The sequence below is a fragment of the Myripristis murdjan genome, chromosome 11 (genome assembly GCF_902150065.1).
Source record: "Myripristis murdjan chromosome 11, fMyrMur1.1, whole genome shotgun sequence".
Taxonomy (NCBI): Eukaryota; Metazoa; Chordata; class Actinopteri; order Holocentriformes; family Holocentridae; genus Myripristis; species Myripristis murdjan.
The window spans coordinates 7,158,155-7,176,208 of NC_043990.1; the positions used below are offsets into that span (position 1 = coordinate 7,158,155).

General features: G+C 37.3%; 1 protein-coding gene and 1 long non-coding RNA gene across 2 annotated transcripts; one reads left to right on the forward strand and one right to left on the reverse strand.

Annotated features, from left to right (window-relative positions):
* Positions 1-309: 309 nt before the first annotated feature.
* Positions 310-9,620, reverse strand: LOC115368102 (class I histocompatibility antigen, F10 alpha chain-like). The gene is made up of 8 exons (XM_030064094.1): positions 9,498-9,620; positions 6,157-6,423; positions 5,052-5,330; positions 4,068-4,397; positions 2,140-2,241; positions 1,921-1,938; positions 1,624-1,699; positions 310-1,203 (listed from the first exon to the last, which is right to left on the reverse strand). The coding sequence occupies exons 1-7, from the start codon at positions 9,544-9,546 to the stop codon at positions 1,650-1,652; spliced, it is 1,095 nt and encodes a 364-aa protein (XP_029919954.1). The 5' UTR covers positions 9,547-9,620; the 3' UTR covers positions 310-1,203; positions 1,624-1,649.
* Positions 9,621-10,634: 1,014 nt separating this feature from the next.
* On the forward strand, positions 10,635-11,833 carry LOC115368114 (uncharacterized). Its single transcript, XR_003928982.1, has 3 exons — positions 10,635-10,743; positions 11,104-11,291; positions 11,672-11,833. It is a non-coding gene; the product is annotated as an uncharacterized LOC115368114 (long non-coding RNA).
* The last annotated feature ends 6,221 nt before the right edge of the window (positions 11,834-18,054 follow it).

An 18,054-nucleotide genomic window follows, 5' to 3' on the forward strand; every position in this document is an offset into this window, starting at 1 on the left:
CACAGAAACTTACAAAGTCCCACAGCAGTGTTTCCTATGTCATTTTTTGCAGCTTTGGCGCTGAGGGCGATAACTCTAGTTTTGCCCATGTCTGTCTCTGTTTGGGTCTAAGCTGAGGTTCTAGTGCTAAAAATGTTTATTTTAATCACAACACAATCAATACTTCTAAACCATCTGGGATACACTTAGTTTATTGTTAGATACTAGTCAAAGTTAATTACAAACTCTATTTTATTTATAATTTGTCTTACAGCGGTGATTTCCTCACTGCAGTGGCAGCATCGCTGCTAAATGAATACAGAGAAAACACTGTCAACACCCCAACAACTCCAGCAACTTATATGCTGAAAAATTACAATAATAGATCAAAACAAACATAGAATTTTAAAAAATCTTCATTCAACAAAATATTAAAAGTTTGTTTTATTTTAGGATGTGAGAAAAGAATTCAAGCAGTAAAAACTGAGAAACACTAGCAGAATGTTTACATAACTGGGAAATAAATCACTGAAGTTCTTGTAAGCCAAGATAGTCCAGCATCAAGTAACTTCAAAAAACATTTCAGATAAAATCACAGGAGATTTAAAACTGTAACTGCTGTGGATATGTTGTATATTAAGCCTAAAACCAACAAATCAAAACTTATTCAAAGCTATAACATAATAAAAACACCATTTTCCCATCAAAATAAGCAGAATCATCCTTTATATGGCCAAAACAGAATAAGTACACCAAGTTTTTCAGATTACTGTGTTGTGATCTGCAGGAGCAAGGGTCGACGTTCCTCTCATTCCCTTGTCCCATCTGAATATTTTCCAGACGGGACAAGGGGATTTGGCTGAAATAAAGAAAGGCCAGAGATCTAACCTTTTTTTTTTTTTGGCCAATTAATAAACACTAAACTGAAGCATTATTGTCATAATCTGCTGTCATGATTGACTGTACTGTCATTTTTGTAGAATGTTTTTTTTTGTTTGTTTTTTTAATAAAAATGATTTTCTAGACAGATTTGTCTTAATAATACAAAAGTAATTTATGTATTCATAATGTTGTGACTGACTTGACTCTGTAACTCTCTGGCCTTGTTTCTGATTTATGATATAAATAACTAGTGATCCATTTCTTCCCAGTTCTTACACAGAAGGACACTGACAGTGCCTCTTCAATCTTCAACAATCTCCAGTGCAGAATTTATCTAAGAACCAAAAAAGACTGAAAATAGCCAGATGAGACAATGCACAAAATACTTCAACATATATATTTTACAAGTTCAGTTCCAAAACAATATACACTCATAAGAACAGCATACTGCCAGGTAAATTGTAAAGCAAGGATTTTATTTACTTGCTATGCATGACAAATTTTTGCACACATTTTGTGTTATCAAAATTTTTTTATAGATGTGTCACCTTTTTAAAATGACGTATCTCTGATTTTGTAATTAAACTCTGTTCTTCTGAATGTTTGGTTTCTTTTTCCCTCATCTTCATTAGTTTTGGATGAATATTCATTTTACAGCTACAAAGTGAACATCAGATGAACATTATCAGTGAATTGAGAAAACTTAAAAAACAAACTTATAGTCTCATCAGTATTTCTTTCTTGTACCAGTAAATGACTCACTGTGTGCACAGTAGTCTGTTTGGCGATCAGGCTTCTGGATTCAGTTTCTGAATTTCAGTTTCTGAGCTGTTCTGAGCTGCAAAGTCAGAAACACAGTTAGTTTAATTCAACTACATCAACCTATCATTGATTTTTATAAACTACTAGTGGAGGAGGAAGTCCAGAAATAGTCTGACTGCACATCTATAAAACTTTCAAAACATGTTAGTTTTGATAATGTTCAAGTTATTATCTATACATATAGTAGTGTGCCAAGTTAAATCCACTGAGTATCAAGTAAAAGTGAGTTCTACTTACAAGATGGAGGGGATTTTGCTGAAATAAAGAAGAAAGGCATATTATTCTAGTTGTCACAGTTATAAATGCCACAATATATTTTCTGCTGGTTGCTTATTTTTGTGAGCAAAGATTTTAGCTTTGTTCTCCTCTTGCTCCAATCCAGATAAGATCATGAATTCAAAGTCATGAATGTAAACACCAAAAAATGACATGGGGAAATACTTTTGAGTTCCTCACCTTGTTTCTTCTTGTACACTGCGAATCCAATGCCAGCAATGAGGAGCAAAGCAATAACAGCCACAGCAGCAACGATGGGGATGGTCAGGTCACTGGGCTTCTCTGTTGAGCCGAAATAAACAAGTAAATCAATGAGTCAGTTAAAGAAATCAGAGCCTGTATAAAGTCAGTTAGAGGAGGAATCTGTCCATCCATCCATTATATCCATTCATCTAGTTATGAAATATTTGCATCTACAAATCTATTAACGCAGTCCTGTGGTCAATACAGCTGACGTTTCTTCCTGACTTTTATTAAGACCTTTTCACTGCTTCCTGGAATTTAAAACCATTTTAATGATAAACACAAAGAATCAATACTGAGCAAAACCAGCCTGCTTCCAAATGAACATTGCTAAAGGACGGTCTGAAACTACACATGAGCAGCACAGGAACAACAGTAAATTAATTAACTTTTCTTGAGTGTAAACATCCTGTTATTGCCCGGTGAAAAAACAGTATGTAAAACATTTTAATATTTTTGAGGGCCTTAACTTGAGATGCATATATTTTTAGATGTTTTTTCAGATGTTTGAAGGTCAAATTATGTGATCAGTGAACCGGAATGAGATGTATGCACTGGTTTAACAGTGACCTCACTTGACTTAGTGTTTTCTTAAACTTGCAGTTCGGAATATAAACTGGTGGGAAAAAAAAAAATATATTATTATGAACTGTTTTAACAGTGACCTCAGTTGACTTAGTGTTTTCTTAAACTTGCAGTTCAGAACATAAACTATTATGTAAGTTCATCTCAGTTTTGACACAACAAAGACAATTTTATGTCACAAGTTTTTATGATCGGGGGCAGGCTAGCTTGTGGTTGGATTTTAGACTGATCTCAATGCACGTGAAAACAAAGACAGGGAACTAGATAAATTATAGGGCTGTAGCCTGTTAGTCGACTGGTCGATTTATTGGTTGATGCGTTCTTGGTCGACCAGAATCTGATTGGTCGATTATTTGCTGTGTTAATTTTATCAGGAGTAAAGCACTAAGTGCTAATGGGGGTGTTTTCAGAACAGCCTGTTTCACAGGTAACAGTCACAATTCTGGATTTGCCCAACCCACTGGAGACAAATAGGTAGGCCCATATGTTCTGAATTGAGAGATTAAGAACGTTTAATGAACATTTAGTCCTCTACCATGTCAAAGACGTCGTCAGTGTGGCAGCATTTTACCAAAATAGATGGGAAAAAAAGTCGAATGCAAACTTTGCAAACAACAGTTGGCATATCACAGCTCAATGACCAACATGGCATATCACCTAAAAACGGTAAGCTAACATGTCTGCGTTAGGTTGCTCCGTCAGTTTTGAGTATAAATATATCAGAATTGGCATATTTCAAAGTTTTAGTCTAATAATTTTATAACTGCAGGCGCACACACCCACAACGACGGCAGCTTGACATAGCACTATTTTCGGAAATAATAGGCTATGATATTGCGTAGGTGCACATGATGCAACGCTGTCAGAGCCGACCGACTGTGTGTGTCATTCAGTGCAGAATAATTAGGTCAAAAACGATTTAATGTACTGCAAATACTAGTTGTTTATGTTTATTTAGAATTCATTTAGGCGGACAAGGCTACCAGGTAGGCTTCTGCCCAGTTAATTAATCTAAAAATAGTACCTTTTTTTTTGTTTGTTTGTAATTCCCCCCCCACCGTTGACTACAGCCCTAATAAATTAATGATTAAAACTTCACATAAAATGGTGCAAATTAAAAAAAAAAAACACAATATCATGATGAATAAAATAAAAACCCAACTAATCACACAAGAACAAACAAAAACATTACAACAAAAACAAACAGACCAGCACAACAAAAGCAAAACACATTCATTGCAAATCAGGTTGAACAAATAAACCAGAAGTGTCTTTCCCACCTCCATCACGTTTGATCTCAGTCTTGCCCCAGTTGGTCTTGATCACTTCTGGGTCCAGTTTGGTGACGATGTCCTCCTCGACACCAGAGAGCTGAAACACACAGCTGTACCTCCCCCAGTCTCCAGGTTTGACTGATGAAAGGTCCAGGTCAACGCTCTTCTGGAAGGTTCCATCGTGGTTGTGGAGGATCTCTCCGTGGTCCACATCCTCATGAAGCTCCTCTCCGTCTCTCATCCAGTACAACATGATTTTGTTGGGGTAGAAACCTGAAGCGTGGCAGGTCACTGGAGAGGAGGGAGTCTTCTGGAGGAGAGACACCGAGGGAAGCTCTGGAGAGAAAAAGAGAGAGAGAGAGAGAGAGAGAGAGAGATTTGATTTTGATTTTTACAAAAGACTTTATTTATATCTTTCTCATTTCAAGACATTGATTTTAAATAAAGTGCTAATTCATAAAAAATGTGCAAGGTGCAAGTTTTCTTCTTCAACAGAGCAAATTATATCTTTAAAACACCACACTTTTTTAAAACCCTCCAAATCTCCCATCTGTTTATAAAATTTGAACTCCAATCTGAGTCTGGCTCTTAGTTTCGCCTGCCACATCTTTTTTGCGTTCTGCCCTTCTTTGTTCTCAATCCTGTTTCTTCTGCTCGAGAGAGAGAGGGAGAGAGGGAGGGAGGGAGGGGGAGGGGGAGAGGGAGAGAGAGAGAGAGAGATTTAATTAGGAAGGAGAAAGGGAAAAGTAAACAGGAGAGACAAAGAGAGAGAAGCAGGCAGGAGGAAGAGAGGTAAGGAAACAAAGAAAGACAGAAATAGTTGAGAAACGTGTGTGTAACCTAAAAAAACAGCAACAACACTACAGTTTTATGCACGGTGTGTCTCTATATGTTGTTTCATATTCACTGTAATGATACTGCATATTAAAAACAGAAGAGGCATATGAACATAGTTGTGACCATCACATACATCAGGTCAGGTGAGTCTACCTGTTGTCAGCAGAGTGCTCCTCCCACAGTCCACAAACCTCTTCAGCCAATCAATGCACTCCTGAGTGAGGTAGTTCTTCCAGCGCTCAGTTTCACCTGGCAGTCCGTCCCACTTGTGTTTGGTGATGAGAGCCTGTGGTGCTGGAGCGATCCACGTCTTTGTCTTCAGGTCAAAAGCTATGAAGTCTTCTCCATCATAACCAAACTGATGAAAACCATTAGTGACTCCAGTCTCATCGTCCCAGTCACAGCCGGACATCCACTGGACAATGTGGGCACCTGAGAGAGTGACCAGAGTGACCAGAGTGAGATCCACACACACATTCAATTTCAATAAATTTCACACATGAATAAATCTAGATTGAAAATGAATAAATAAATAAATCTAGATTTTATTTTTTTGGCCATGTTGCTCAACCATAGGTGTGTGTGTGTGTGTGAGTGTATATGAGTGTGTGTGTGAGCGCAAAAAGAATGTATGCGAGTGTGTGTGTGTGTGTGTGTGTGTGTGTGTGTGAAAATAGAATGTGTGTGTATGAGAAAGAAACTGTGATGACGGTGTGTGTGTGTGTGTGTGTGCGTAAGAGAAAGCGAGAAATAGAGAGGTGTGTGTAACAGAAAGGGAGAGTGTGTGTGTTTCTATGTATATTTGTCTGAGAGGATTGATTGTATGTGTGTGTGTGTGTGTGTGTGTGTGTTTGTGTGTGGGGGGGAGTGTGTGTGTGAGAGAGAGAGTTACAGAGATAAAAATTGTCTGACAAAATGTGTGTGTATGTATATATATGTGTGTGTGAAAACAGTGTGTGTGTATGAGAGAGAGAGAGAGAGAGAAGAAAGCGAGAGAGAGAGAGAAACTGTGATGACGGTGTGTGTGTGTGTGTGTGTGTGTGTGTGTGGGTGTGAAAAAGGATGTGTGCGTATGTGAGAAAGAGAGCAAGAAAGAGAGATGTATGTTTCTATGTAAATTTGTCTGAGGTGTGTGTGTGTGTGTGTGTGTGTGTGTGTGTGTGTGTGTGTGTGTGTGTGTGAAGCTACATGTCTGTAACTTTACAACAATTTTTGATGAAAAAACATTTTATCAGCAGAAAGAGAAACGAAAACAAACCTCCAGTTTGGTTGAAGCGTTTCTTCAAGGTGTCAACGCTGACTTTGAAGACCTGCTGGGAGCCCTGAAGAATCTGAGTTTGTGAGTCCCAGTAGTTAGGAAGATCGTCTGTGATCTTCTCCATCCAGTCCTGTTTGGGCACCATCCTCTGTGTGTTGCTGTCATAGTAATCACTTTCAACATCATCAACAAAGGCGACAACAACAAACTCTGGGAAGTTTGGGACTCCAGACAATCCAGTGAAGAAATTCCTCAGGGAGTGATGCACTGTGGGACAAACACAGAACAACTGTCACTCACATTTATCAATTTATCAACCAGAAACATTTGTCATCATAAAACACAACCAACTGCCTCAACAACAGAAAATATCGTTTCTGTTCCACAACTACAGGCAAAAAACATCAAAACTGATATTGATATTCATGTTAAAGAGAAACAACAACAATAACAACATATGTGTTTTTTTTTTTTTTTATCATCGATCAACAAATTGTGGACAATTTTCAATAATTTTGTTAAAAGCACAGTCATTTTAACATACTCTCAGATTTAAATGTGAAATACATGAAGGATTATTTTATCCCAACACAAAAAAGTGTATGTTTTCAGAATATTTTTCTCCCTGGAATTTATGACCAATATGGTTTAAAAAAAAAAAACAAACTAAAAAACAAAAAGAATAATCAAGTAATAACACTTTTTTTTAAACCTCGATATTTCAAGATAAAGTTAAAATCTTCAAATGTAGTTTGCTCTTCACTAATTAATAAGTAATAGTAGTAGTAGTAATTTGCATCTAAATCTAAAAATAATAATCAGCATTTCACACTCTTTATATTAGCCTAAAATCTGAACCACTTCACAGTACTGTTTAAAATATATAATCACATTTCACTGGCAATAATGTGGCATCACCACCAGCACATGATTAGGAGATAAAGGGGTAGAGTAAAATGTTGAGGCCCTAGATCTACCTAGTGTTCATATCTTGTGTAAGCCTGGCCCACTGGAGTAGAATTTAGGATTCATTTATGGTCATGTCAGTGGTGACTGGTGTTGTTCCTGTGTGGGTGTGGTTGGAGGGAGTTTGGGAGTTTTGAAATGGAAGGAATGTTTGGGGCGGGAGGAGAAAAGAGGAGAACAAAGGAAAAGAGGGAGCAGAGAGGAGAGACCAGGGAACAGTGGGAGGACATTTAATTTATATTGTGTTAAATTAAGAAAATTACTCTTTAGCAGAGAAAAGAGTCAGGTCTGAGGGATAGGTTCCCCGTGCTGAAAACCTCTGAGCAAGAGTGAACGCTGTGTTGTACAGGAACTATTGGGACTTCATCCTTTCCTCCACTCCCTGGAAATATTTGCTGGTGAGATTGTGTTGTGTGTGTTTTTTTTTTTTTTTTTTTGCAATGCATTGCTGTTTTCAGTTATATTTTTGCATTTTGAAGGGTATTTTTGCCTAATTGGAAGGATTTTTGAGTTGGACCCGATTATTTCAGTTTTTTATGGACATATGGACTGTGCCAGAAACAATGAGAAAGTAATTAAGTGCATGGTGATCTCCTGTGTTAACTAAAATTGTTTTTTTTTTTTTTGACAACACCATCTTTGATTCTTAAGTTTGAAAGTACACATCTGATTTAGTTTTCTTAACCTGATACTAACAGATAACCAATTTACCGTAGGATCCTTAAGACTTGTGGTAATTAGGCTTTTAATTATAATGCTGATTGTTACAATAAATCTAATATATGGAAGTGGCTTTTTTGTTCACAATTATATCATATAAATATTTATATTAAAAGATGTATGTTGCTGTTATATTCCTGCATTGTTGATATAAAAAAAACATTTAAAAAACTGTTGAAAAACCTACTTCAGTGAAAAGAAATATAGCTGCTAAAAGTTAATGAAAAGAGAAAGAGAATTTAGTTTCATGAGATCTTTTGTTTTTGACTCTTTTATCATAAAATAAACTCCTTTGTTGCTCACTGTATATGTCAATTTACAGTTTTTGCAGTTTATGTTGCTTATAGACAAAATAGATTTTTTCCTCTGCAAAAGATGTGATTAAAAATGTAGAAAAGTGTAATATTTAAGTTAAAAAGTTTTTATGTTGAATGAGTAAAAACTTAAATTAGTAAAAATATTAAATGAATAAAGAAAATTCAACTCGATTAAAATGAAACGTGGTAATCTAATTAATTACCTCCACCTTTAATAATATTTTTTAGTCATACTGACCATTTCTGTATGTATTTCAGGTTTATTTGATATGGACTGATACAGTGTGAGAGGCGTTCATCAGTGTAAGTGTCGTGGTGTTTATAGCAGATGTTAATTTACAGGGCCTATCCCCTGAAGCGCTTCTAGGAAAGTAAAAGATTTACACATTAAAACAGTGAGCTACTAAAAAAGAAATCAGGAGTCACTGAGAAAAAGAGAGTACAGCAATGTGTGTGAACACACACATTTAATGCAAACAGAAAACTGTAACAGGACACAGCTGAGCACAAAAAGAAAAGAAAAGAAAGAAAAAGCTAAAGATGAGAACAAGTTTGAGCAGATCAGCGTCATATCAGTCAGTGTGAGCGCAGAGGGAAGGCGTTTGGCTTCAGCTGCAACATGAACACAGCGCCCTCACATGGCGCTCACTGGTACAGTTAAAAACTCAGGCTCTGTGTGCAGGTAATATGTTAATAAGTCATCACAACTTTAAATTAACTGAAGATGAGCGTGAAAATGAATCCAAAAAACATTAAAAAAAAAAAAAAAAAAAAAAAAAGCGATTTATGTTGCATTACATAGTACCTGTTGGTCTTAACTTTAAAGTAAGTCACTATAAAAACTAAAAAATGGTTAACTGAAATTAAATTAAAAATTGAAACACAAAAATAACAAATACCCAAAACTAAACACACACACACACACACACACACACACACAGAGAGAGAGAGAGAGAGAGAGAGAGAGAGAGAGATAATTATTCGTAAATTATTACAATAAACTAAGTCACACGAATCGAAAGTATGACGATCTAGAAATTAAAGAATACAGCTAATAAGAATAGAATATAGCTAATATTACTTATTTATTCATTTATTTAGTGATGTATTTTCTCTAAGTTTTCTTAATCTGCTGCTTTTCTGTCTTATATGTTTTGTCTTATTTTATATAGAGCCTAAAATTCACACCCTGGATTCAACAACGATCTAGAATATTAAAATGTTTTCATTCTTCTTACTCGCGGTTTGTCCGACACAGGTCTTACCAAAGTCAGATGTGAAGATCTACTAAAGTAACTTAATGTGAAATTAGAGGAGAGATTTAAAATGTGATCTTACCTGGAGATGCAACATGACAGAAGAGGACCAACATAATAAACTCCTTCATCTTGATTTGATAAAAAAATAAATTCCCCAATAATCAATAAGTCTGAACGGTGAAACCTTCCTCTCAGTCCCGCTGGCCGCTTGTGTCTCGACCAGAGGACGCAGTCTGAGTTTCAGAGTTTTACGTCACAACTGGGCGGTACAAGAACCCCACTGGCCAATAGAAAATCAGAAAAGGCTGCGATGACATTGGTTACCAGGTAGATTTGAAGAATTCGGGTTGTTAAGTGAAAGTAAAACTAAACTCTGGTAGAAAGAGAGACTAAAGCTCTAATGTTTGAGTGACGCAGAGCCGCTTACAAAGAGAAAAACAGCACAACAATCATTTATTTCTACATCAAAAACATGAACAGCAAAAACAGAAAGAGGGAAAAGAAGAAAACCAGAGGGAAGACAGAAGAACTGATTTATAATCCAAAGAATGACCTCACAGATTAAAAAATGTGCACCAGGGAGAGATGTGGATTTTTTAAGAGCACGTTTTAAACCCTATCTTAAATCAAATCAAATCAAATCAAACTTTATTTATATAGCACCTTTCATACATAAAAGAAATGCAACACAAAGTGCTTTACATTAAAAGACATACACCCCCAATCCCCCCATCCAGCAGGCTGTTCCACAGACGTGGGCCATGATAATAAAATGGAGCTTCACCATGAGTTTTCGTTCTAACGTTGGGAACAGTTAAAAGACCGGTACAGGAGGACCTCAGGATGCGCAAGGGCAAGTAGGGTAAAAGCAGGTCAGACAGATAAAAACGCCCCAAGTCGTTAAGACACTTAAAGGTCCCATATTATGAAAATTCACTTTAGAGTGGTTTTCTAACAATAATATGCGCCCCCTAGCCTGTTTACACCCCCCCCCCCCCCCCCCCCCCCCATGAAAAAAGTTTATCGTCTCTCTCTCTTGCTTGTTCCACCCTTCAGAAAATGTGTGCTCAAGCAGGCCGTTTTGAAGTTTTCCCCGCATGACGTCATGCAGGGATATATTTGCCCCATAGACATAGAAAGAGGCTAGATTGGCCCCTCCCCCTTTTTCCACGGCAGAGTTGGCGGCCATCTTGAAGCGGTCGACTGCCCAAACACAGAGTGGGACCACAGCATTGTAGATGGAAAATGCCTCAACACTGTGCAGCCTACGACTGTAAAAACCGGCGTACTGCACAATCCAGACAACAGGGAATTACCTTTCACAGGTAAGACACATGTTTAGTTTAATTTGGTCATTATAACTTACCCATAGACATCTATAACGTTACTACTAGCCCCAAAGTGACTGGAGTCTCCTCCGTAGGCTGATTGTGTTGTGTTCGCTCGCTTGCCAACAATCTAACTAGTTAAGGCTGAATCAAGTCTGTTTTAAAAAATTATCAGTAGAACTAGGCACTCAAATGAGCTACGTGTCTGACTTTACCACTGTGTGTGCTACAAGCGGAGGAAAACAGGCAATATTAGCTATTGGTTTGGGTTGGTTTGTGTGTAGCTAGCCAACACGTTATGGTTAACTGTTAGCTAGCTAATTTTCTTGCTAACGTTACTTTTCCCACTCCCTGAAGGTTTCCCAAAGAGCAGAACCTTAGGAAGAAATGGGAGGTCGACCTCAAAAGAAAAGATTTTAGAGCCACGGATGAGTCTGTGCTCTGTTGCTAACACTTCAAGCCAGAGGATTTCGACAGGACTGTCGGGCTTAGATCTGATGTCATACCATCCGTTTTCAACTTCCCAGCTCATCTCCAAACAGCAGGTGTGTCATTTAGGCTTTTTGTATTCTGTATATCAAATATGCTTATGACTATAATGTAAACACAAGGGCCTATTTGGCTTCATTCACATTGGCAATTTCAACCTGCCTTAGCCTGTTTTGAGTATCTGTACTTGATATATGTCCTAATCAGCTGTAAGCATCATGGCCTTGATCAATTTAAATCCTATCTCACTTGCTTTCTGACTCTCATTTTAGACATGTACACACCCACACTGCACACATGCACACTGCCTTCATTGAAACATGCTAGAATATGTGTCCCTGCCACAAACATTCTCATATTCATGGTGCTGGCAGTTGGATGCACAGATGAGATTAAGAATGACGGCCAGCCATAACCTATTCATCCCTTCGGCTAGGACCACACCTTTGCACTGCCCAGCTGTCCAATTGCCCTAAAGAAGAGACTGATTCAGGCTACGGACAATGTGATCACACTGGAGCGGGAGAAGAGTACTGCAAGGAAGCGTGAACTGAGGGCAAAGAGTCATATGAAGGATGTCCTCCAAGAGCTGAGGGAGAAAAACTTGATGAATGAAGAACTGTATGTTTGTTTGTTTTGTACAAAAATGTTCATAAAGGCTGAAGTGTTTCGACCATAGTTGACAGTAGGGCTGGGTATTGTTAAGAACCTCACGATTTGATTCGATTTCGATTCTTTGGGTAACAATTCGATTCGATTTCGATTCAATTCGATATTGATTTAAACACTTCGATATCGATTCTGTAATAAGTCGAAATGCACAGATAATTTTTGCTGCTGACGTTAACTTGGAGTGACACACCCCCAGCTGAAATAAAACATCTGCCGGTGAGTTTATTAAAAGATAGATGTTTTTTATGGCGAAATTACGATGTCTAGAAAACATGATAAGCCCAAGTTGGCTGGCTGACAAGGACTAGTTAACGTCAGATCTCATGTATTACCGCAGAAACGGAGAGAATACCGGCAAAAAACATCAATATTTTGAGAGTGAAATGCTCACAGTAATGCACACACATTTTGATTATACATTTAATTTTGTTGGTAATAGTTGTATAATCGCATTATTACATGAGAGGATGTGCTTGACCGTCATTATTGTCACTTCAGTGATGCGCCCGTTAGCATCAAGCTCACCCTCTCGTGTAATAATGCTTAAAGGATGTGTGGAGTTGCATCTGTTTTGGTTTAACCACAGGTTGCTGCATAACATCGGCATGGTGTCGGCTAAGGTGGTTGCGCAGGTTCGTGGTATTATTGCACTATGTTAATACTGCCTAGCACAGTTTACGACTTGACTCTCGTCTGTCACCTGTGTTCCGGGGTTACTTTTAAATGCAAAGTGAGCCCAAACATCAGATTTTAAAGTCGCAGGCGCCAACTTCATGCTGCTGCTACTTGCTTCCATGTTGTTGTTTTGTACAGTGCGGCTTCCGTCCGTACAACGTGAATCACACGGAGGTGTTGCTCACCGTGCCCCCTACTGGTTTTGGAGTTGAATCGATTCAGAGGCTTTTGTGAATCGATATTGAATTGTGAAAAAAGATATTGCAATGCATTGATGAATCGATATTTTTACCCACCCCTAGTTGACAGTGTCTGTTTTGTGCCGTAATTAAAATGATATGTAGGTAGGCATATACTGCAGGTTTTTCCCAGCATGTATTTGACACAGGCGGTCCACCTAAGAGTCTTCACTCACCACCTAAGCCAAATTTACATCTTAAGGCTTTTTAAGGGCATTTTAATTACTTTTAAGGACCAGGGACGACCTGAGCCCCCCAAAAAGCTAGGGAAAACCCTGTACTCAGTGTGCATTTTAAACAAATTCCCTCAAGCCGTTCCCACAGCATAGACTGTTTAATGTATATTTTGGGTCTAATGTTAATGCTTGACTTTCTACTGAGCCATCATTTGAATACTAATGTGTGTGTGATCCTTGGTGGTCTGGCAGAGTGTTCACAGGTACAATAACTACATGAGAACCTCAGACGAAGAACCATTTTTTCACATGTTACATAATCATCAATATTACACTATTTAGATTATCACATTAATGTGTATATATTTACCTTGATAATTTGATTATGTCAGAAAGAAAATGATCAAATGAGGCCCTCTGACAAAGAACTATACATGCATGTTTTCACATTTTAGATAATCATCAATATTTTCACATTTTAGATAATCATCAACATTACACTATTTAGACTAGTATGCCTATCGTGCATATATTTACCTTGAAAATTGACAGTGTCCTTATTCTACTGACAAAATATATTTCTTACATAGGCCTAATCTTAATATATGGCCATGAGAAATCGAAATTGATAACAAATGGACTGACAGACATCTTAAAATTCCCCATGTCTAATGATAAAGTATGCTTTCTGATGGGCATCTGAGGGGAAAAAACATGCTTCTAGGGAGAATTCAGCCTGGGTCTATAGATAATAAGTCTTGTGTGATAACAACTATACCACTACAACTTCAAAATATTCAAGGGAAATAGCTATTTATTTCCGAAAGCTTGTATTGGTTATGCACAGTGAATCGCGGGGTTGACCGCTTCAAGATGGCGCCGCCGTCGGACGTCAGTCTACTGGGATTCCACCGGAAGGCGTCCAGTCTACCTCTGTATGTCTGTGGGTACAATATCACGGTCTAATGTAGACGGGAAATCCATATAAAAATAAATATTAAAATGTGTATTGTTATTTTATTGTTACACTGAAATATATTTTATGCAGTTTACATTTCAGTTGAAGTAATATTTCTCTGCAAGAAAAGTCGTGTTAATTTTAAAGTGCTGTTGTTAAAACAACTCATTTTCAGTAAGGAAAACAGTAAAACACACTGTGTAGGAATAATAGTCAGTCTACTATAACGATGTGTCTGTGTTAACTGACTGGTATTTTATTTCATTTTATTTTATTTTATGATTAGACACATTAAAATACATTGGTATTGTGAACAATAACAGAAAATGACAAGCAGACATTTATGTTTTTGTCATACAGACATTTTATGGCTAAGAAGGATGTTGAATTTCAGTACTATTTGAAACTGTTTTGTGTGTGAAGAAGAAAAATAAACATGGCGCTTGAGTTGGCCAGACGACTTAAACAGTGTCTGTTCCTCCCTGCTCCACAGTTTTCCAGGACTGTGTAGCAAGTTTTGCTGCCGGCCCAGCCCAGGTACCCCTATAGTCCAGTCATTTTATGAAAAAACCTAGGACAAATTGCAAGAGAAGCAAACTCAACTGATTTTGTATCCTCAGTTTGTCCTGAGTGAGGGAAAAAAAAAGTCCCAAGAAATCCCATTGGTGGAAAGTTTTGAAAATCACCTATTTATCACCACATATTACCAAAAAACACTGTTTTTAACACACAGGGGAAAGGGGTTCAAAATTTTACTTTCAGATATCACTATGAAAATTCACAAGATGATTACACACACAAAGACAAGAAAAAAAGTCAATTACCAGTTCTTTGAATTATTCTGTTTACACATGCATATCACACATTATCTGATTTGATATGCGCTAATAAGGAATATAAGGAATAAATGCCAGAACAGATATTTAAACAGTGAATTAAAAGGTTACTATATGTATAGTAACCTTTTAATTCACTGTTATATAGTAACCTTTTACTATATGGCGTGGCCATACCTTAGACACAAGTGCTGCTCTGAACTGTGTTTGCAATTCTGCAACACACTTCCTCCTGAACACTAGACACTATTTCCTACAGAAGACACCTCGCTCAAAAATGAAAGCATGTGGTAACAAATGGGAAAACACTTATGTTCAAAATATAAAACACATCAGGTTATAAGAAAACCTGAGACACACACATGAAAGCACTTACTTAGAAAACTGAACACCAATCATTCAGTGCCTAAGCACTACAAAGTTGCCCCAGGTCAGCCATTTTGAGTATTTTGCGTGGAGGCAGTGAGAGAAAGAGGCACAGGAAGACATCGTATGCGATGTGGATGATATTTTGTAGCTGTACGTAGTTTGATTTTGTTATATTGTTTTATTTTTGCTTTACATATTATGTATGTATGTTTATTTATGTTTGTCAACTCACAAACCCTGGTTTCAAAACAGTAAATCCATCGGCCTAATGAGAGGCTCTCTTCCCAAAATAACACATTTTGCTTGCAAAAGGCTCTTACCATGACAAAACATTTCAAACATGCAGCAAAAGCACATTTTGTCACTGCCCAATACAACTAATCCACTCACCCACTTCATACTCAACACCAGAATGCAACACAGCCTTTTCAGTCTGAGCAGGTTCAACCTTACTTTTTCCTGCGTGTACGGTAGTCATATTTTTTTGACGATTTACATCGTCACATATTGTAAAGCAAGTAGCAAAAGCCAATATTTCCCTCAAACAACTCAACTTCTGCCCAAATGAGTAGATTCCTTCAGTCAGCTCTACTGTACTGTAACACAGCTGACAGCAGAATACAAAATACAGCTGTCAGTTTGAACAAGGTTCTCCTGTGAGCTACACATTCAAATGTGAACTTACAGTAAAGAACTGCATCCAAACTCAGAAAGGCTTTGAAGTGAAACTTTACTGTGTTGATGGAAAAACTGAAATACTGTAATTCACATACAGTATTACACAGAAAAACTCAAAGGAGTTGAAAAAAATACAGAATACAATTTATAGGCCCTTTTTTTGTAGGTGCATACTGACTGATTGGTGATTGGTGGAAAGGGCAGTGATGCAGGTGCACTAGTGATTTCATAGAGATGCAGGTGCAAAAGAGTGTGAAAAATGTGTGAATCCAATGAAAAGGTATGAACACATTTGCAAAAGAAAACTTCTGCTGTGGTTTGGAGGTGAAGTTGACGACAAAGTGGATCCCAGTTTCATTATACTGGAAAAAGTGATTGAAAAAACTGTACTGTAAAGTACAATATACTGTATACTGTATACAGTTGACAGAGTTGACACCTTTCTTATTTATTTTTATTTTTTGGTTATTTTGGAAACAGCTGTTACTGTGAAAAGATGTTTAATTTCTGTTTTGAGCTTTGCAGAATTCTTTTTGAAGCAATAAATGAAAAGCAGTAAAAACTGCAGTGTTTTGTATTAAGTATATTGTTGTGTTGCTTGCTGCTGTGAAAGTGTGTTCATATTATAGAAATGTGTATCCTTTTGTTATCAGAGTTGCATTTTGACAAAGGATTTTTAAGTTTTGATGACTGAGTTTCAGTTTGCCATAAATGTGTATGGTTTATTTCCAGGTGTTGTGTCTTATTTGCGTTGTGTTTAGAGTTTTGGCACAGTGAGCAAAGCATTTGTAAAATGAGTTCAAGCAATCAAAAAAAACTGTAAAATGAAAAATTTAAAATGAAACCTAACAAAAACACTTTTTCCCATCAAAATGAGCAGAATCATCCTTTATACAGGCATAGCTACATGTGCTCACAGTTTTTCAGTTAACTGTGTTGTGATCCGCAGGAGGAAGGGTCGAGGGGCCTCTCATTCACATGTCCTTTCTGAATATTTCCACAGAGGTCAGGGATATATTTTTTTTTTTTTTAACCAAATTTATCAGATTCTTCTAAATTAAATGACAATTTCCCTATATATACTATTGTTACTGACTTTTCTCCTTGTGCACACATGACAGGGTAACACTGACAGTGCCTCTTCAAAATGTAAATGAACAGATGATGAACGGAGGGAAAGACAGTAAATGATACATGAAAAGACACTGCCAAGGTTATGGCACATGCACTGCAAAAAATAACACCCCTCATTTGTTATTTCCACTTGTTTGTTACCTTTAACTTAATGTACTGAGATTCATTTTGAATATCAAACTCAACTGTTGAAGTTTTCCTATTTTGAACTTCATTTATTGTCTGGACTGTGTGAGAATTTCAACTCAGTATTGGCAGCTACTGGAAGTGGTGAAGTTTCCCCAACATGCTTTTGGGACATTACCTCAGCCAGGTTCGTTGTTGTTTGGCTCATGTTCCCTATTAAGTTCTTTAGTTTGTATGTATGTTGTTTATCATGTAAGAAATTTTTGCAAATTTATCAAAAAGAAAAACTGAAATATCATACTGACATAAGTACTCAGACCCTTTGCAACAACACTTGAAATTTAGCTCAGGTGCCTCCCATTTCTCTTGATAATTGCTGAGATGTTTCTACAAATGATTAGAGTCCACCTGTGGTAAATTAAATTGATTGGACATGATTTGGAAAGGCACACACCTCTCTATAGAAGGCCTCACAGCTGACAATGCATAGCAGAGCAAAAACCATGAGGTCAAAGGAACTGCCTGCAGAGCTCAGAGACAGAATTGTTGCAAGGCACCGGTCTGGGGAAGGCTATGAAAAAAAAAAAAAAAAAATCTGCTGCACTGAAGGTTCCCAAAAGCACAGTAGCCTCCATAATTCTCAAATGGAAGAAGTCTGGCACAACAGGACTCTTCCAAGAGCTTGGCCAAACTGAGCAATTGCGGGAGAAGGGCCTTAGTAAGAAGAGGTGCTTCAAAGTAAAATACTGGATATTATAGACAACTAAGGCAGTGTTGATCTTCACAATCAAACCCAGATTGTGAAAACATTATCTGAACTATTAAAAGTCGAACTATTGTAGAAACAGTAGAAGGATGATTTCAGAATCAGAAAAAAACATTATTTTTGACTTGCCAAACTCAGATTGGGATTAGGGTGCATTCCTACTGTACTTTAACATCAGGGAGTGAAGTTA